This window comes from Antechinus flavipes, chromosome 2, assembly GCF_016432865.1.
Source record: "Antechinus flavipes isolate AdamAnt ecotype Samford, QLD, Australia chromosome 2, AdamAnt_v2, whole genome shotgun sequence".
Lineage (NCBI taxonomy): Eukaryota > Metazoa > Chordata > Mammalia > Dasyuromorphia > Dasyuridae > Antechinus > Antechinus flavipes.
Genome location: NC_067399.1, coordinates 316,279,663 through 316,299,238, shown reverse-complemented (window position 1 = coordinate 316,299,238; position 19,576 = coordinate 316,279,663). Strand labels below are relative to the sequence as shown.

General features: G+C 40.2%; 1 protein-coding gene across 2 annotated transcripts in view; it reads left to right on the top strand.

The window, feature by feature from the left end:
• ESRRB (estrogen related receptor beta) overlaps window positions 1-19,576 on the top strand; it is a 65,296-nt gene that overhangs the window by 18,512 nt on the left and 27,208 nt on the right. The window contains exons 3-4 of one of the 2 annotated variants that reach the window (XM_051977540.1): window positions 14,342-14,452; window positions 15,540-15,701. In XM_051977540.1, coding sequence (XP_051833500.1) covers window positions 14,342-14,452; window positions 15,540-15,701 — 273 coding nt within the window. Of the gene's footprint in view, window positions 1-14,341; window positions 14,453-15,508; window positions 15,702-19,576 lie in introns of both variants that reach the window. The other variant, XM_051977541.1, reaches the window with a different exon arrangement.

Sequence of the window (19,576 nt, the reverse complement as noted above, 5' to 3'; positions counted from 1 at the left end):
GGACTCATCTCAATTTGTACTAGATATTTCTCATCTGGAATATTCTCTGAAGGTAAAATCAGAGATCTGCCCAGAAAAAAAATGAACTAAACCATACAGAGATTAATGAGTTGATCTGGTCATTTTTATATTATAGATTTGGGAATTTGGGGCCAAAGAAATTAAATGACTTGTTCAGATCACTCTACTGGATAGATCTAATATTTTCCTGTTGGTTAAAAAAGCAAACCAAAAGACCAAAACTATCTATCTCAGTTATGTCCAACTCTTTGTTTTTTCATTTGGGGTTTTTTTCTCCACTGATTTTACAGATGAGGAAACTAAGGCAAACAGGGTGAACTGACTTGCCCAAGGTCACACAGCTAGGAAATGTCTGAGGCCACATTTGAACTCAGAAAGAAGAGTCTTTTGACTCCAGGCTAAATGCTCTATTCCTTGCCCCATTTAGCTGCCATTAAGACACACACACACACACACACACACAATTATGATCAAAATGCATGTATAATTCTTCCAAAGAACTTCCAAATACTTGCCAATTGATCCTTACCATAGTCCTAGAAAAGGAGTTCTTAATATGGGATTCATAGATACCCCTTGAATCCCTGCATAGATTTCAGGGAAATAGAAATTTCCAAAAATTTCTGTGAGAAAAAAAATATGCTTTTACTATTACTCACCTCTAAATGAAATAAGGCATTTCTTTTAATTATGAATATGATTATTATTTTTAGAAGGGATCCCAAGATTTTGCCATATTGCTCCAGGACACAAAAAAGATTAAAAAGATTTTGGGAGGATAGTGATTAGAACTTTAGAGCTAGAAGTAATGGCAGTGAGCATCAAGGAGAATTAACTTTTTTCCTTCACCTATGAGGAAGCTATGTACCAGAGAGGTGATTTTAACCCAAATAGTTTTTCAATACAGAGACAAAATTAGAGTCAAGATCTCCTGATTTTTGGTCTCCTGCAAATGAGAAGTGGGTGTGGATGAGAATTAAACAGGGGAGGATGTATGAATGAGGGAGGGTGAGTTTGGAAATGTGGAACAGTAAGAGTATGAGGGAGAAGGATTAATATGAGAATAAGAAAGAATGAAAAAGCATGGAATAGAGAAAGGAGACTGCCCCCCTTAAAATCCCTGGAGGTTCATGACATGCTGAAGATAGATTCTCAGTAAGAGCTACCTGGTGCTAGGAAGAGAGAAGGAGAGTTTTATAAAGGCCCTGCAGTAAGGGAAAAGGAAGGGGGGTAGTGGTGGAAGGGGATAGAGATGCACAAAGGAAAGGGAGGAAGGTTGTTGAGCTCACAATCAATAGGCAACAGCTCAGATATCCGGCTGGGCCACTTTATTTAAAAGAATAGTGATCAATGCTATGTATCTGGGGCAGGGGAGTGAAAGGATGGATGGAGGGAAGTGGGAGACAACTTAGGAGAAATTCAGTCTCTTGGAGAGGAGGCTTCAGAATTTAGAACAATTAAGACTTGAACCCACTTGGCCTAAAACCATGTTTAACTTATATCAGATTGCTTGCTGTGTTGAGGAGGAAGTGGGGGAGAAAGAGAGAAAAAAATTGGAAGACAAAATCCTGCAGAAATGATGTTGAAAACTATCTTTACATGTATTTGGAAAAAAAAATATTACTCAGTTGTCCTAAGATTCCTTATCTACCATCATTTTGTTTTTAAGTCAGTCCCAAGGGATAGGCAGAGAGGATTTTGGGGGGTTGAAACCTTAGGCTTCTAAGCCTGGAGACAGGTAAGACTTGGTAATGCCTATAGATCCAGGTCTGCTCTGGGAAAAAAATGAACATTGCCTGCTGGAGAAGTCTTTCAAGAGAGAGAAAAAGGTCTCTCCAGGGTCAGTTACATAGCTTGGACTGTTTCTCCCTGAAGAAGAGCATTAGAGTTCTACCTATGACCCTAAGAAACTTTTTTCACTTAGAATAGCTCATCCTGAAAGAGGAAACAAAAAGGCAGTCACCAGAGACCTCAGCACTGGCATCTCCAAATCCAGAGAGGAAAAGACACAAAGGTTCCTCAGTGGTTGACAGAACAGAGCATCTTGGTTCAGTCTATTTCCTCACTGGTTGTCTGAGCCCCAGCTGACTGGCAGAGAAATCCTGGGATCTGAAGACCCTCAGGGAGCTGTCTCCTTTGGAATTGTGTGCCTCATTCCCTACACTGGGTCCTTGCCAGATAGGGGGCTTTTGGCAGCAGCTACTGCTCCCGGCTTTGTTTGGGTGCCTCCTTCTCCCCTCTGCTGGCAGCAGTGATGCCCTCTGGGAGCAGTTCTATGACTAACTTCCCTCCCTTCCCCAGGCTGTCACTAAAAGGGAAAACCATTCAATCTTCCCCAAAGACCCAAGCCTTTCCAAAGCTCATCCCTGGAGTGTTCTTGCCTTTGAAGACCCATGACTGTGAATTTTCAAAGATGGAGAATGACTATAGAGCAGATACCAGGAAACCTAGAGTATAGAAGAAGGAAACTTGATGCAGTGTCTAGGATCAGAGCTGGATTTTGCTCCTTAGTGACCATAAACAAGTCTACTCTGTTTACTTCTCTGTAAAAAAGAAAACATTAGGGCAGCTAGGTAGTGCAGTGAATAGAGCACCAGCCCTGAAGTCAGGAAGACCTGAGTTCAAATTCAGTGTCACACGCTTAACACCTCCTAGCTATGTGACCTAGACAAGTCACTTAACCCCAATTGCCTCAGCATTAAAGAAAAAAAGAAAGAAAACATTAGACTAGATAATTTCAAAGGACTGCAATAATATTCTCTGGACCAAAAAAAAAAAAAAAAAAAAAAAAAAGAAAAAAAGACAGCTCCTAGTTTATAATTTGAGGGATGGGAGTGAATCTGGACCTGTTTGAGGATGAGGAAGCATATGGTAATTTTCCTATTTTTCTGCTGCATTTCTCTGATGAGTTCATGTATGTGTTTGTCTCTCTATCTCTGTTTTCTCTCTCTCAATCTCACTCTTGATCTGTTTGCTCTCTTTCTCTCTCACAACATTTAGACTACATTTATCTATATTGCAGGGTTTTCCATAGCAATTCATTAAATAGTTCTAGGCATTTATATTCATTGCCCCTCCCCTTTTGTGAATAAAGGGGAAAAAGGATATAGTGGACAAGGGATTGGATCTGGCATCAAGTAGACTTAGGTTGGTATGATGCCTCAGACAAGCCAGCTGGGTAACCCACAGCAAATTACTTTAACATGTTTCAGTCCCTGTCAGAATTAATATTTCTCAATCCTTGATTCTCAGTGATCATGAAGAAAAGGTCAAAAATCTTATACTTTTGAACTTTTTGTTATTCAGTAATTTTTCAATCATGTATGACTCTTTGTGACCCCATTTGAGGTTTTCTTGGCAAAGATAGTGGAATGGTTTGCCATTTCCTTGTCCATCTCATTTTACAGATGAGGAAACTGAAGCAAACAGAGTTAAGTGACTTTTTTAGGGTCACACAGAAAGTGTCTGAGGCCAGATTTGAATTCAGGAAAATGAGTCTTTCTGATGCCAGGCCTTTATCTACGGGACAAGAAGACCAGGGTTCAAATCCTGTTGCCATCACTAGTTAGCAGTGTGATCTTAAGCCAGTTGATTTACTTCCCTGGTCCTTGTTTGTCACTTAGGATTTCATCTGCATCTCTTTCATGAGATTATTTTAAGGTAAATGCTTTGTTAATGCTTTTAAAAATATTTATTTTATTTTTAATTTATGAAATAAAATAAACATTTCCATAAAACAGTAGAGTTTTTTTTTTAAATGATTGCACATGAAACTGAACATCTATTATGCTTTGTAAGCTGAAAGGGGAAGGGAACAAACATTCATTATGCACCTTCTAAGTACCAGGCCCTTTACAAATATTATCTCCTTTGCTCTACTGGAATACTGAAAGTGGGTGCTATTATTATCCCCATTTTACAACTGGAAAATGAGGCAGATAGAGATTAAGCACCTTGCCCAGAGTCATATAGCTAGTAAGTGTCTGAATTCAAATTTGAACTCATATCTTTTGACACTAACCCCAGTGCCCTCTCTGCTTTGTCATCTAGTTGCCTCTAATAATTGTGTGAATTACTTTTTCTATCATTGTTCTGGAATTTAATTCTAAAGGAAGGAGCAGGGAATCCCCCCCCCCTCCCCAGAGGGTCCAAAGTTAGAAGAAAGTAGCCAAGAAGAAGAATAAAGTGCTTCATTCCAGTGCATGCGTGTTTGTTCTTGGGAGAATAAAGCAAAAACCCTGTCCCAAATACTATTTCATTCTTTCCTGATCCTAAGAATACAGGACAGACTATGAAGAAAGAGTTGGTAGAGATTTTTTAAAATTGGCTTTGGGAAACCAGATTTATCTTTCTGGGTACTTATAGCATACAGGGACCCTGTATCTAGGAATAAAGGAATAGGAACACTATTCGCCAAGAATTTTCCAGGATGGTTCCTAAGTCAAGGGGCCAGTTTGGGATGTCCATGGAGCAAATTGGCCTTATAACTCTCATTGAAACCCTTTTTGCTCTCTTTCCTTCTCCTCTTCATCTCTTCTCCCCTCCTCCAGTTTTACCCATGTGTTTTCTAAAAGATATTTGATTTCAGCCAAAGCTGGGCTGACATCCATGCAATATGCTCTCACTCCCTCTTTGTGCTTGCTGGGAAGGATGAGGACTCCTCCGGGGATTCTGGGTAATTGGGTTAGTGGCCAGCTCATGTCAGGAAATTAAAAGGCAGCCCTGATCGGGTTCCTGACTGCATGAGATTTAATGGTTTTGTATTTATAGAGTATTCTGCCTCTAGCCCGTACCAGAAATATCACTTTTTCTGGGCATCCAAATGAAGAAAGAGAATCAGAGACGATTCACTTTTAAAAATTCTTTTTCTTTTCTAAAGTACCCTCATATTCGGAAACAAACCAACTTTCTTGCACTTCAGAGGACAGGATAGAAGTATAGTTGAGAAACTCTGATGTCAGCATCCTTCCTCCCCCTCCCTTATCCCCCAATATACATCAGCTTTTAAGAACACAAAACTTCTTAACATCTCTGAACTCTGGACTATTCACTCACATTTGCCTGTGATGGGAAAGTAATAACTGAAAAATGCAGTAAATTGGTTTCCTCTCCTACTTGCCAAGACTTTCACTTGTTATGGGACAATAACAGACTGAGTTGAACATGTATTATGAGGGACTATGAGCTTTTAATGTTCAGTGCTTAGAAATCAGGAGCTTTGGAAATGGCAGTCACTTTTGTCAGGCAACTAGTTGGTAGGACGGATAAAGCCCCTTTTACTAACTCTGTAACCCTGAGCAAATCATTTCACCCTATTGCTTCAGTTTCCTCATCTGTAAAATGGGTTGGAGAAGGAAATGGCAAACCTCTCCAGTATCTTTGCCAGGAAAATCCCAGATGGGATCATGAAGAGTTAGGCACAATTGAAACAACTGAATAACAACAAGAAAAGGGAAGAGATCAGCATGGAAACAGTGTATATTTGGCCTAAAGAATGAATATGCTTATAAGAGACAAAATATCAATAGAAAGACCTGTTGACTTTATTCATAGCTCATACTCTGTCTATTAACCTCATGCCTATGATGCTTGTATTACAAGTCTGAATTACACTTAATATCTTTCCTCAGATGCTTCTGAGAGTTGTGTGACACTGGGCAAATCGTACCTGCTCTCATAATCATTTTCCTCATCTATGAAAAAGGGGTAATAATGGTAATTATGTCACAATAATTTTTTATGGAGATAATAGCTAATATTTTTATATTGCTTTAAGGTTCATAAAGTACTTCACATATATTTCCTTTTTTGAACCCCACAACCACTCTAAATTTTATTGCTATCTCCATTTTATAGATGAGGCAACTGAGGCAGAGAGAAGTTAAATATCTTGCTCAGGACCACGCAACTCATAAGTGTCCAAGGCAAGACATAAACTTCCTAACTTCACATCCCAATATTCTATCTGAGATATTGGATATAAAGTTCTTTGCAAATCTGAAGCATTAGAAAAATGTCATCATCATCATCATCACCATCAACATTCAACAACATTATTTGCTCAACCTGCTGAGTAGCAGACATTAGACCCTAAATAACAGTCTACTTCTTTGTCTATATTGATCAATGAATTTTTCCTCTTTGAAGCCTCAATGTTGTCAAGAGGTTAGATTTGTGTCATTCTCCCCTCCCAGCTGACATTAGATTACATTGCCAGGACAAAAGAGACAAATAAAAATAACTCTCACATCTAAGGCAGGCAGGTGTTCTTACAGCTCACAAGAAAACCCTGACAGAACTAGGAAAGAGGTTGGAAGAACGACAGCTATAATCATGGTGTGGGAGTTGAATTTATTTCAATATGTGGTAACAAATAAATATTTATATATATTTTTATATATGCAAATATAAAATAAACTTGAAGTTATCCCGCATCTTCAGCATATTAGAGACCTTATGTGGGCTGACCCACAAAGGAAAGAATATGGAGGAAGGTTGAAAATGAGAGGATTAGAAACTGTCCAAAAGCAGAATGGTGCGGTTCTCTATCATGGAAGGTTTGTGTGTGTTGTCAAAGTTATCCCTGGTCAGGTCCAGTTTGGACCAGATGGCTTCTGGGATCCCACTGGAGATGGTGGAATCTGTAACAAACATGAATCAAAAAAGCATCTGTCACCAGGTATGGTTTGTGCTCTGGGGAAGCTTTTGTTTAAGGCAGCAATAACGATGCTGACTTTTTGTGCTATTTCTTTCCCAGTATTCGTTTAGAGGAAGAAGCAAGTACTTATGACTCAACAAGCCTTATTTTTATTGGGGAGGAGGGACAACATTCCCATTCGTCTCAGAGAATAAATTTCCAGGCAGGTGGTACTTTCAGAAGATACTTTTGAATGGGAGAGGATGAAGGCAGCTTGGTGGCTAGTTATTGGGAGGACACAGATTTCTGGTCAAGTGCTGTGTTTGAGAAGAGATTCCCTTAAGGAAAAAAGCCACCCATTGCTGACCCTCATTCCTATCTATGATTATCTTGAATATGGTTTTCCTCAGGCAGACAAGGCAGACGCCTTTAGAAGGTTGCAAGGGGAGAGAGAGCAGTAAGCATGATGATTGGGACATTTCAAGCTTCCTGACTGGTGAGGGGTTTAGCTCAATTCCTACCAATTCATTAGCTTTTGATCAGCTCCAATATGAAGTGATGTGAGTCCTATAACTCAATCTGACAGCTGCCACTGGGATAGGCCCACAGTGCCCACCATCTAGGGCTGTGCTTCACAAGCTATCACAAATTATTTTTAGGTCTGAGAATAAAAGAAAGAAACTTAAACTCGCTCTCCCTTTCTTCCCCCAGCCCCCTCCTCAGCACACTTTGCTATTTTTACTTCCAAAAGACTGGGATCTAGTCCAGCTGTGGGAAAGAAAAAAAAAAAGAAAGAATGAAAGAAGTGGGAAGGGGGAGGATGTCAGGGGAAGCAGGAATTATTTTACCTCCATTAAGAAAAAAAAGTCAGAAGCCTGATGTTATCGAGGGAGCAAGTGGACATCTGATCCAGAACTCACCGGGCAGACATGCCTGCATTTCTCTGACGTGGCCTGATGGAAAGGTTTTGGAAAGATCAGCAAATCAGCATGTACTGCAGAGGCCCAGGCTGGCAGGATTCCCCTTCCCAAGAAACTCGTGGCTGGTGTCATAATAGTGCTCAAGGCAAAGAAGTTAGAATAGGGGATGGGTGGATGGGATTAGTCAACCTGAGTGCCTCCCTACTAAGGATCCCCTGATGAGGATAGAAGGGAGACTTTTGGTTGAAGGCAAAAATCTCTATCTAGAGAATTGGAGAAAGACGACCTTGAGAGGACTGCTCTTTGCTCTCTTGTTCTGTGCCCAAGTTCAGGTTGGGATTATTTGCTCACTGGCACAAAACCAACTCCGGGGGGGATATTGGTCCTGAGTCAGAATAAACAGGGCTATATGAGTGAGAAACAAAGGCAGACCCCAAAGGTCCAAGTTCATCTTTGGTCCCTTGCATGAGAAGTTTCATGGTACAGATGGTAAAATGCTGCCTCTGAAATCAGAGGACTTGAGTTTGATGTCTATGACCTTGGGCAAAAGTCTTTTAACCTCCTTGAAGCTCATCTGTGTAACCCTAGGTCTGTGGTCTGATGAAACAGATTTAAAAGGCCCCAGGTTCGTAGTAATTTTGACCTTGAAAGTATAGTTATGAAACATGGGTTGGACCAGCTGGCTTATTAGTTGAGATCTCTGCTCCTAAGAATGTCAATTCTGGTCAAATCAGAACCCTTGCTGGTCCCACATAAATGATCACAGGCTATAAATGCACAGATTTTTACAAAGAAAGTGGATGTGTCAAATGGAGGCTCTCATCTTGTCCCCTGACACCAATGCCAAGATGGGCTTCTCTGTTGTTTGTTCAGGTCCTGAACTATTTCCAGTGATTTTTTTTTGGGGGGGGGCAATATTAGATAACCTCTAATATCTCTGACAACTCTGTAGTTCTTTGATTTTCATTGCCTTCAGGAATGTCAAGTAGGGATGGGAAAGAAGGATAAGGATAAAATTAACCTGCCAAGGCCTTAAATGAGCAGGGATGGGTATTGTCCTACTCTTTGGGGTTGGGGTGGTTTAAAAAAAAAAAGAAATCTACTTGTGGCTCTCTTCTCTCCACTAATGCAATGAAGCTTTTTCCTTACCATAATCTGATAGAGGATCCCAAATACTCCTAGACAACCTGTGTAGCCATTTTCCTTCTGTGTCCTTTGCAAGTGTACTATAGTCTTCTCTGCGTCACTCTAGGGAAAACAGAAAGCCAATCCTCCTCCTTCCCCCATCCCTCCCTCCCTCTCTTTTCCCTGACTGCACATCACAGAAACTGAAGGTGCCCCCAGGGAATGTCCAATCCAGCTGCCTTTAAAGGAGCCTCCTACCTTCCAAAGAACACACTAGACTTTTTTTTTTTCCCCTTCTCCTTCTATTAAAATCCCAGAGGCCATCTGGAGGAAAAAGAAAGGCTAAGCTAGTAAATGCTGTGGAGAAGAAACACGGAACATAAAAGAATGAAGCACAGATACACACTGTGCTCTCTGAGTTTAGAGTTAGGTAGTCAGAGGAGATTGAAGGACTCAAACTAGTCCCTGAAAGATGCCTGGGTAAGCTGATGAGGTACCAAGGGCATTCTAGGCAAGGTCTCCTGCAAATTGTATTTATTATGGGGACAGCCTCTTGCTTAACTTTTTTGGAACTTGCATTTGCCTCTCAGATCCATTTATCCAGACCTAATTTCTTTTCTGTTCTCCGGTCTCACATCTCCAACTGTCTTTTATTTTTTTATTTTTATGAGGCAATTGGGCTTACACAGCTAGGAAGTGTTAAGTGTCTGAGGTCGAATTTGAACTCAGGGCCTCCTGACTCCAGAGCCAGGGCTCTAATCCACTGTGCCATCTAGCTGTCCCTCCAATTTCTTTTTAGACATCCTGAACCAGGTGTCCCATAGACATTGTAAACTCAATATGTCTCAAATCAAACTCATTATCTTCTTCTCTTCCCTCCCCCCAAAAAAACTCCGCCCCCCCCCACAACTTCTCTATTATTACCAATGACATCACAATCCTCTTAGTCACCCAGGCTGACAACCTAGGTGTTATCCTCAATTCCTCATGCTCTCTCACCCCCCCATATCCAACCAGTGGTCAATTCTTGTTATAACTTGGTTCTCTCCTCTGACACTACAACCACTTTAGTTTAGGACTTTATCCCCTATACTATATAGCCTATTTTCTCCCTGCTTCAAGTTTCTACTCACTACCATCTAGCTACTACTCAACAGTCAAATTCATCTTCCTAAAATACAAATCTGACTGCTCCATAAACTCCCATGGCTCCCTATTGTTGTAATACACGAGAGCTATGGAATATACGGGAGCCACCTAACAGTGGCTGTTGGAGATCCAACCCAGACCTGCAGAATGGATCTCCTCCTGTGAGAGGATGATACAAGGAGACTGGAGGCAGATGCTGTTCTCTGATCTCTCTGAATGAGAGGCCATTGTGTTGTTTGACCTCTCTCCTCTTCCCTCTGCCTCAAATTTATTTCATTCCCAGTCTGCAACACCTATGTCAGCAAAGGCTGTCCTGCAACTTCTTCAGATGCTGTGATCAACAGCTGCAGAGGCTCTCAAAGAATTGACCTGTCCTTTAACATCCTATTACCTTCAAGATCAAATATAATATCTTCTATTTGGATTTTAAAGTTCTTCATAACACAGGTCTTCTCTATCTTTCTGTCAGACCTACTTAATTTTAATGCCTTCCCTATGAGAAATCTGCCCCCACCCTCAATTTATCCTGCATTTATTTTATTTGAATATAATTGTTTCCATGTTGTCTCTCCCATTAGATTGTGAGATCCTTGAAAGCACTTTGTATCTACAGCACTTATCATAGTGCTGAGCACATAATAGGCACTTAATTAGTACTTGTTGACTGATTTTTCATATCATGCTGTCAACTCATATTTGAAGTTCACCAAAAACCCCAAATCTTTTTCAGACAAATTGCAGTCTAGCCATCCTTTGCTCATCTTGTCTTTGTGAGGCTGATTTCTTTAACTGGAGTTAAATTAAAAAATAAAGAATATATAAACTTTATATTTAGCCCTCTTAAATTTTCTCATTAAATTCTGCTCTATCTCTCAAATTTGTTGTCTGCAAATTTGACAAGTAAGCTGTGTATTTACTAATGTCATTAATAAAACTAACAATAATTACCAGAGGCAAGCACAGATCTCTGGATTTCATTCCTACCTTCCTGACAAACTCTAAATCAAACATTTTATGGTCATGAATTATATTAAGACTCTCTTCAGGGGCAACCATACTGGTTTATCTTCTTCATAGTTTTACCTATATTTCCCCTAAAGTTCTAAGAGGGAAGAATAAAAAATCGTTATGATCCAGAACTGGAAGAAGCTTTCTAGTTGAATCCCTTCATTATACAAAGGAGAAAATGAGGTCTAGAGAAAAGAATATCTTCTACGTGGTCACATGGGTAGCAGGTGGCAAAGATAGACATCCAGACTAGACTTTCTGATACCAAGTCCAATGAACTTTGGTGATACCAGATTGCTTGGCAACCATCAGAGAAGGCAGTCATATGACAACAGCAACAACAACAGTAGCAGCAGCAACTAGCATTTATATGGTTTTTACTATGTGCCAGGTCAGCTTTGTAATTATGATTTCCTCCAATCTTTACAACCACCTTGAGTAGTACGGGTTACTATTATTTTACAGATGGAGAAACTGAGGCAAACTAATTAAGCAATTTTCCCATTGTCTGAAGCCAAATTTGAATTCAGGTGTTCCTGACTTTAGGCCTGACATTCTATATTCTGGACCACCTAGCTGCTAACTCTTTTAGCAGTGCCATATGTGAAGTGATAAGGCAGATGGAGTGCTAGACCAGAAATCAGAAAGAACTAAATTCAAATTCTACCTCAAACACTTATTAGCTATGTGACTCTAGACAAGGCATCTAATCTCTCTCAGTCTCTGCGCACATCTCTGTAAAATGGGATCAATAATATAGCATCTACCTCTCAGTTGTTGTTGTGAAGTTCAAATGAGATAACAGGTAAAGTGCTTTGTAAAGCTGAAAGTGTTTAATAAATGCTAATTGTAAACATTTTATTGTTATTAGTTATTCTCACTTACGACTTGTTTTCTGGGCATCTAGGTCTTTTTTTGATCAAAGATTTCTCTTCCTGTAAATTGACTTTATTAGAGAAAAAATTCTTATACAGACTTTCGGTTTAAAAGAATTTGTTTCACAAAGGTGAATGTTGAAAACTATCTTTGCATTTATTTGGAAAAATAAAATATCATTACCTTCTTAAAAAAAAGAATTTATTAATGAACGAGGGAAGTAGTTATAGAAAAATATTGAGGAGAAGGACAGGAACTCTCTTACTGGTAATAAGTGATTGGGTCTATTTGCAGCACTCCCATGAATCTTAGCAGGTTGAACAAATTGAGGTTACAACTATGGCTACACTTGTTACTATTCACAAAGCATGAAGATGATGGTACTATCCTAGACACATTGTGTTTTAGTGTGTTTCTTTTCTGCCCACCGTCTGGGACATAAAGCGTGGGAATTTGATCATGGAGCATCACATGCACATGGGTGTTGGTCCTACCCTGGGAAGGGAGAGAATTGGTTAGGATTTTCATAGTCCTTTAATCCTCCAGCATGCTAACAGGTAGGGATTACGCAGTCTAAATACTAGGTCTCTAACTCTTAAGCTTATGGAAAGTCCTGGTTCAGCTCCTTTCCACGTCAGCAGCAGTCGTCACCTTCCAAGGCACATAAGCTGGGTAAAGCTGTTAGTTCACCTGTAGGCCAAGAAAGGTTCTTTTAGATGAGACTTTTGTGGAATAGGGATTTGCCCCGTGTCCAAATCCAGATTTCCTTGGATATGGAATGACCCGGTTAGCTCTGGAGTTTTGACAATTTACCCTATTACCTGTAGAAGGAGCTATTGAAATGGAACAGCTCTCTCCCACTCCCGTGGAGGTGGGGTGGGGACGGGGTGGGGGAAGAAGGAGGGAAGGGGGCACTCCCCACTAAGGGATTTAACATTCCATATTAGAGGGGACCATTAGCAAAGATTATCTATGCACGCCTAAGTGAAAACATCCTTTACTTTATATTTCTCCCTTTGCCCTAGGGAATTGCATTCAGTGCTTAGAGTCCCTCTGAAGATAACTCGTTTATATTGTGGGTAACAGACAGACTTGGAGTCAGAAAGATCTGGATTTGAATCCAACTTCAAGTCATTTAAATCACCTTGGACAAGTCGCAGTTCTTTTAAGTGAAATTTCTTCATCACTAAAATGAAAATATTAATAGCATCTACTGTATAGGGTTGCTGTGAGGATTAAATTAATTTGAGTGCGTGTATCTGTGTCTCTGTGTCTGTCTCTTTCTGTTTCTCTCTTTTCTCTCTGTTTCTGTCTGTGTCTGTCTTGGTGTCTCTGTCCGTCTGTCTCTCTGTCTCTGTCTGCAAACCTTAAATTACTGTGTAAGTACTAGCTATCATACTTAGCAGGCATTTTTTTTAGCATTTTCTATGGATCAGGTACTACATAACCAAGGATCATATAAAGAAAGGTAAAAATGATTTTTACCACAAAGAGGTGAGATTCTAATGAGAGAGAAAGGAAATAAATAACTGGGTATATACAACACATATGCAGAGAAAAGTTCTCCGAAGGGAAGGCACTAATGGTTGGAAACACCAAACAAGAACTTTTGGAGGTGGACTGTAAGCTGAGTCTTAAAATAAAACAAGGAAAATGAAGAGGCAAAGGGAAGGAGGCAGAACATTCCAGGTTGGAGCACAGCCAGAACAAGGAAATAAAGTGAGTGTTGTGTGTGAGTAGGTCAATGTGGCTGGAATAAAGAGTTCATGGAGTGGAACAAAATGCAAGACCATTGGAAAGATAGGGTGGAGCCAGGACCCCCTACCCCTCCATATGAACAGCTTTAAATGCCAAATAGGAGTTTTTATCTGAATTGGGCTCTCCATCTCTCAATTCCCAACTTTTTTTTTTCTGGCTCTCTCCCGTGCCCAGAGTTCACTCCCTTCTCTGCTCCTAACTACTGACCTCCTGACTTCTTTTTAAGTCCCAACTAAAGTCTTCCCTTTTACAGGAAGCCTGCCCTAACATTCTAAATTCTAGTGCCTTCCCTCTGTTCATTATTTCCTATTTATCCTGTAGAGTTTTCTTTGCTTATATATGTTTGTATCTTGTTTCTTATCTGGTGACAAGAATTGTTTTTTGCCTCTTTTTGTATTTCCATCTCTTAGCATAGACTCTGGCACAGAAGCTCATTCATAAATGTTTATTGTTTAATTCTGAAGTTAATAGGGAGCCACAGGTGTATTTTGCACTTTTTTTTAAAACAGAGGATTTCAGCAAGTTTAAGAGGGTTAATGCCTGCTATAGATTGATCTCAGAAAGGTGTTGATTAAAGTGTTGGAATACTGATATTTTACTCTTGGGATACTGATACTGAATTAGTGTTTGAATGGAGAACAGACCCAATAGAGGCTCACTATAAATATCTGTTCCCAGTACTTTTTAGACTCCTACCACTACTACCTCACTCCCCACTTCTCTTGAAAAAGATCTCATAAAGGAATTGCTTGATGTTGAAATTCAGAAGCCCAGGTCAGAGATTAGTGAAAGTATGGCCAGTAAACATCTAGGATTTTTCTCTCCACCTCCCTTATTTCCTGGACAGGGGTTCGCCTTGACAGAGTTCGAGGAGGTCGCCAGAAATACAAGCGAAGGCTGGACTCAGAAAGCAGCACTTACCTGAGCTTACAGATTCCTCCTCCAGCTAAAAAACCCTGTAAGTACTAGCCCCCTGTCCCAGCATCCATTCTGCTTCCATGACTTGTACTCTGTGGCTTCCTCTGGAACTGATATTCTTTTCCAAGACACTGCCTGGGGCGGGGGTGGGGGGGTGGGGGAGTGATTGAATATTAATGACTCCCACTTATAGAGTGCTTGAAGAGTTACAAAGGATGCTTCATTTTAAGAAAATTTGTAATTATATTAGAGCTGGAATGGGATTTAAAGATCACCTACTTCAATTTACTTCATTTGAGAACTGAGATAGAGGCCAAACAAGGAAATGCAGTCTTATTTTTATATAGAACTTTATAGTATTAAGGCATTTTAATTTATTTTATTTTATTTAATATACTTATTCATGACTGTAGCAACACAACCATTGGATCCTAGCACCCATAAGATACTCCCTTATTCTATAAGTTAGTATTCATGAATTCATACCCAAGTTCTTGCCCCAGGTCTCTTTCTTAGAATGTTACATCTACTTTTTATCCCTAGAATGATTAGCAAAGGTCTTTCTAGTATAAGGGGTCTGGCTAGAGAGAGGACCCAGCCTGGAGTCAGAAGACCTGAGTTAACTTTTCAGATACTTATCAGTTGTGTGAACCTGGGTAAGTCACTTTACCATGTTTGCCTCAGTTTCCTCATCTGTAAAAAGAACTGGAAAAGAAAAATGGTAAATTATTGCAGTATCTTTGCCTAGAAAACTTCAAATGTGATCATGAAGAGTCTAATATAACTGAACAATGACTGAACAAAGGTCTCTCTAACCAATGCAACTAAAAACATCACTTGACATGTAAATGCTGTCTATATTGAGACTTAGAGAAAGGAATCTACCTTGAATAGTAGTTGATGCTGGCTCTTGAACCCTATCAGAACCCTCCATCAGTGCACCCTCAAGAGATGCTGAAATCCAAAGCACAGAGTCCATACAAATGGCACTCCTGTGGATGCTGGGGTGTTGCTAATGTCCCGGCTGAAGCCCTCTGGCTCCTCCTACTCTGTCTGCCTCCTGCATGCCCCAGGCACTCTTTGTCTTTCTTCCCAGGTGCTCACATTTCCCTCTTTGGCCCTTGCAGTGACTAAGATAGTCTCCCATCTCTTGGTGGCTGAGCCGGAGAAGATCTATGCCATGCCTGACCCTACCATGCCCGAGAGTGACATCAAAGCCCTGACCACCCTCTGTGACCTGGCAGACAGGGAGCTCGTGGTCATCATTGGCTGGGCCAAGCACATTCCAGGTAAGTCATTTCCATGGAATAAATGTGGATAGAGACTTCCTTGGGCCAGAGATAGGAAATGCTGATAAAAAACCTCAGATACCAAGGTTGGTACTCTTGTTCCTACTCATGGGAGAGTGCAGGAGAAAATCCAAATTCAGGCCTTTTAAAGTTTAAAACAGATAGCCTGGGGGCAACTTTGTGCAAGACCATCTTAGGCAAGACTTTTTCCTTGTCTTTTACTTCTATTTTGCTGGTGGAAAGAAGTTTAAACATAAATATCTTCTAAGTAAGAATCGTTTCATTGTTTGTTCTTTTATCCCTGTTACGTGTTACATAGTAGGTGATTAGTAAATATTGCTTGATTGATCATTGATCAATATTTATGAACAATAGCAATAATTTTTATGAATAACAATAATAAAAGTGTTACAGTCAGAAATATAGGAGCATTAGTTTAGCTCTTTGGGAAACTTTGCTGTTCAGTTGTTTTTAGTTAGACTTCCCCATTTTGTGACCCCATTTGGGGTTTTCTTGACAAATATACTAGAGTGACTTACCATTTCCTTCTCCAGCTCATTTTACAGATGAGGAAACCAAGGCAAGCAAGGTTCAGTGACTTGCTTAGGGTCACATAGTTAGTATAAGTCTGAGGCCAGATTTGAACTCAGGAAGCTGAAAATTTCAGACTCCAAGCCTAGCACCTCTACCACTCTGCCATCTAGCTGACCATCAGAATCAATAGCTTCATTTTACAAATGAGAAAGCAGAGGCCCTTGGATGGTATATAGAGGAAAAATCTTAGAATCAGAGTGATCCAGTTTCAAGTTCTTTCTCTGACATAAAATAGTTATATGACATTAGGTAAGTCATTTAAACTCTTAGTGAAGCCAGACATTTTCTAAGAGTCGAAATCACAAGGAGTTGTCAATCTAGATCTCTAGAGATAGTTTCCACAATGGGACATTAGGAGTTCTCTTACAAAGATGAAAACATAGATTCAATACAAAACAAAAATAATTAAATAATATTAACAATGAATAAAACTCATATTTATAGAATGTGCTTATTGAAAGGTTATCATAGAAAAGTTTAGAAAATACTTTTTTTTACAACAACTCTGAGATAGGTAATAGAAATATTATCACTGCCATTGTACAAAGAAAGAAACTGAGGTTCATCAAGGTGAGGTGACCTCCCTGCCCAAGGTGAGACAATAGTGGCAGAGGCAGTAGAAGTGCTATGAATCTCGGAAGCAGTTGATGTACACAGAGAAATGATATCACCACCACCTCAGGTGGTGTTTTTAATTACCCTATATTCAGCAGAAAGCATTCAGAGAGCAGGTCCCTTAACCCCAGAGAGCCAAAAGTATAGGATTTTCCTAACCACTCTCTCCCAGCTGGGAGCAGTGGAAAACTACAGATTTAGCGAGTCACAGGCTCCCTTGCCATTCTGCTGTCAAGAAAGAAAGGGCAGAGGTATGTTTTCTTATTCTGACTGTCCTAATTTCTAGAGATCTGTACACCACATCTTCAAAAGTCACCGTCAGAGCTCTCTGATTTTTGTTGGTGGATTAGGTGCTGGGGGGTGAGGGGTGGGGCAGGACCCCCTCCTGCCTCAAGTGGGCCATTTATTGTTATCTAAGGTTTGGTTGAAAGAGAGGACAAACCAAAAAAAAATAGGACTGTGAGGGACTTAGGCGGAGGGCAGAGAGGGTGTGGTGTTGGGTGGGAACTCTCATTCTGAACTTGAGTATTTTCTGCCTTGAATCAACGAGGATTGGGCAGGGGTTGGTCTTCTTACTTTACTGGGGCTCTGTGATTTTCAGGGAGTTTCAGGTTTTAACATTGCAGGGAAACCATGTAGCCTATATGCAAAGAGCCCAGCCCCCTTCAGTCATCTCTGCCAGAAGCAGCCAGTGTGACTTGATTTGATATATCTCTAGCCATATGCATATTCCTCCATGCTGACCTTCATACAGCCTCTGTATTTTAAAACTTCAGTAACTTTAGTCATGGCCCTGACAAAAACATGATGTCAAGGGCTTTTATTTCAAAAGCATGTTTACCAAAATTGGAGACAATTGTATACCCACTTGCATACCTCAGACTTGGTGAGAAGTAAATAAAGGAGGGGGGGGTGTCAGATAAACTCTGACCTATTATTTATTAGCTGATGTTTCTATGCTGTGCTAAATTTTGTGAAACACTTCTCATTTATTATCCTTTTTGATCGTCACAACAGTCTCCTGAGGTAGGTGTTATTTTAATACCCATTTCACAGATGAGGAAACTGAGTTTCAAAGAGGTTAAGTGACTTACACAGTTAATATATAACTTAGGTTGCATTCAAACACAGACCTTTCTAATTCCACATTCAAGCTTAATGTAGGCTATGCTTTATCTTTCTAGAACCTGCATGATAGACCTTATCATCTGCAAGAAAATTCACCTCTTGTCACAAAAATCTTACCAATTAGACCAATAATCTAAATAATTTTTAAAACATCATGTAGTTTGTAGGAAGATCCAATACTCTTATTATAATATCTTCCTTCTTTCATGCTTGAACCATGGGAGCTAGTTAGTGGGGAGAAGGTGAGACCCAAACTTTGACATTTAAAAAGGATAAAAAAAGATAAAAGTAGAAATGGTCATTATTTAGCCCAGGATTGGGATTGTTTGGGATTTCATATTGCGTGTCTCCTCGATTCTTTGGATTTGGGGAGCTGACGTGGCCAACTTCAGAAAAGCTTTCTAAACCTTACAGACTCACTTCTCCTTTCCTCCTTTCCCCAAGTCTTTTAGTATAGAAAGTCATCCATGTTATTCCATCGCAGCATGCATGTGTTTGCAGGCAGTTAATGCGGGTATACCCTCTCCTAAGGAGGTCAGTCCAGTGAGGATTATATACTCAGTGTATTTCGAAGCTGCCTGTTGCTGGTTCAGCACCAATAGTGGGGTTAGGCTGCTGCTAAAGATACCTCAGCCTGGATTGCTCCACTAACCCAGCTAAGGATCCAATACAATCTTCCCAGTTTGCATATTAAATCTGAAGCTCATGGGTGGTCAGCATGGGGGAAGGGTGAAAGAACTATCTATTGACAACTGCTGAGTGCCCCGTGGTGTCACCATTGTGTCACCACCTTTCTCTCTGTCCTGAGCTTCTTTGCATTGCAGCCCATCCTCCTGCTGCTGTGGTCTCCCTCAGAGGGATGGTCTTCTCTGGTTCTTCTTATCCTTCTGTGGATTCCTTGAAACTAATTTACTGCTATGGACTTAAGTTTGAATCCTTTCTCAGCTACTTAGCATCTATGTGGTTTTGGGTTGAGATCACTGAACTGGGACTGAGATACAGATGGTTTTAAGCTGTTTTGACTCAAAATAGGAGCTTTCCTCTAATACCTGAATCTCTTAGATTAACCTGTATAGCCTATGGCTGATGAGCCTTCTGGGGAAATGTCTTATCTGTCCTGCCCTATCACACATCACTTTTCTGAAATGGAAACCATAATACTTGCACATAACTTTTCATTGGATTGATGTGAGGATCAAATTAGGTGATAATCTAGGCGTAAAACACATTGGAAACCATGGTTTAGGGCCTGACCCTGTGATGCTATTGGTTTAGGGAATTCCCAGGTAAAGAAATTCCCTCTGTGCAATGCAGAACTTCATGCTTCTGCAACTGACAGACTTAAAAACTTTCCTAGAGAATTAAATCAAATGTCTTGCCCAGAGTCACACAGCCAGGAACTATCCAGAGGCAGAACTTGAATCCAGATTGTCCTAAATTGACATCTGGCTCTCTAATCACTGTACTAAATTATCTCTTATAAGTGGTATCAAAGATGGGCTATTATAATAATTCTTCATAGTGAAGTAAGGGCAAGT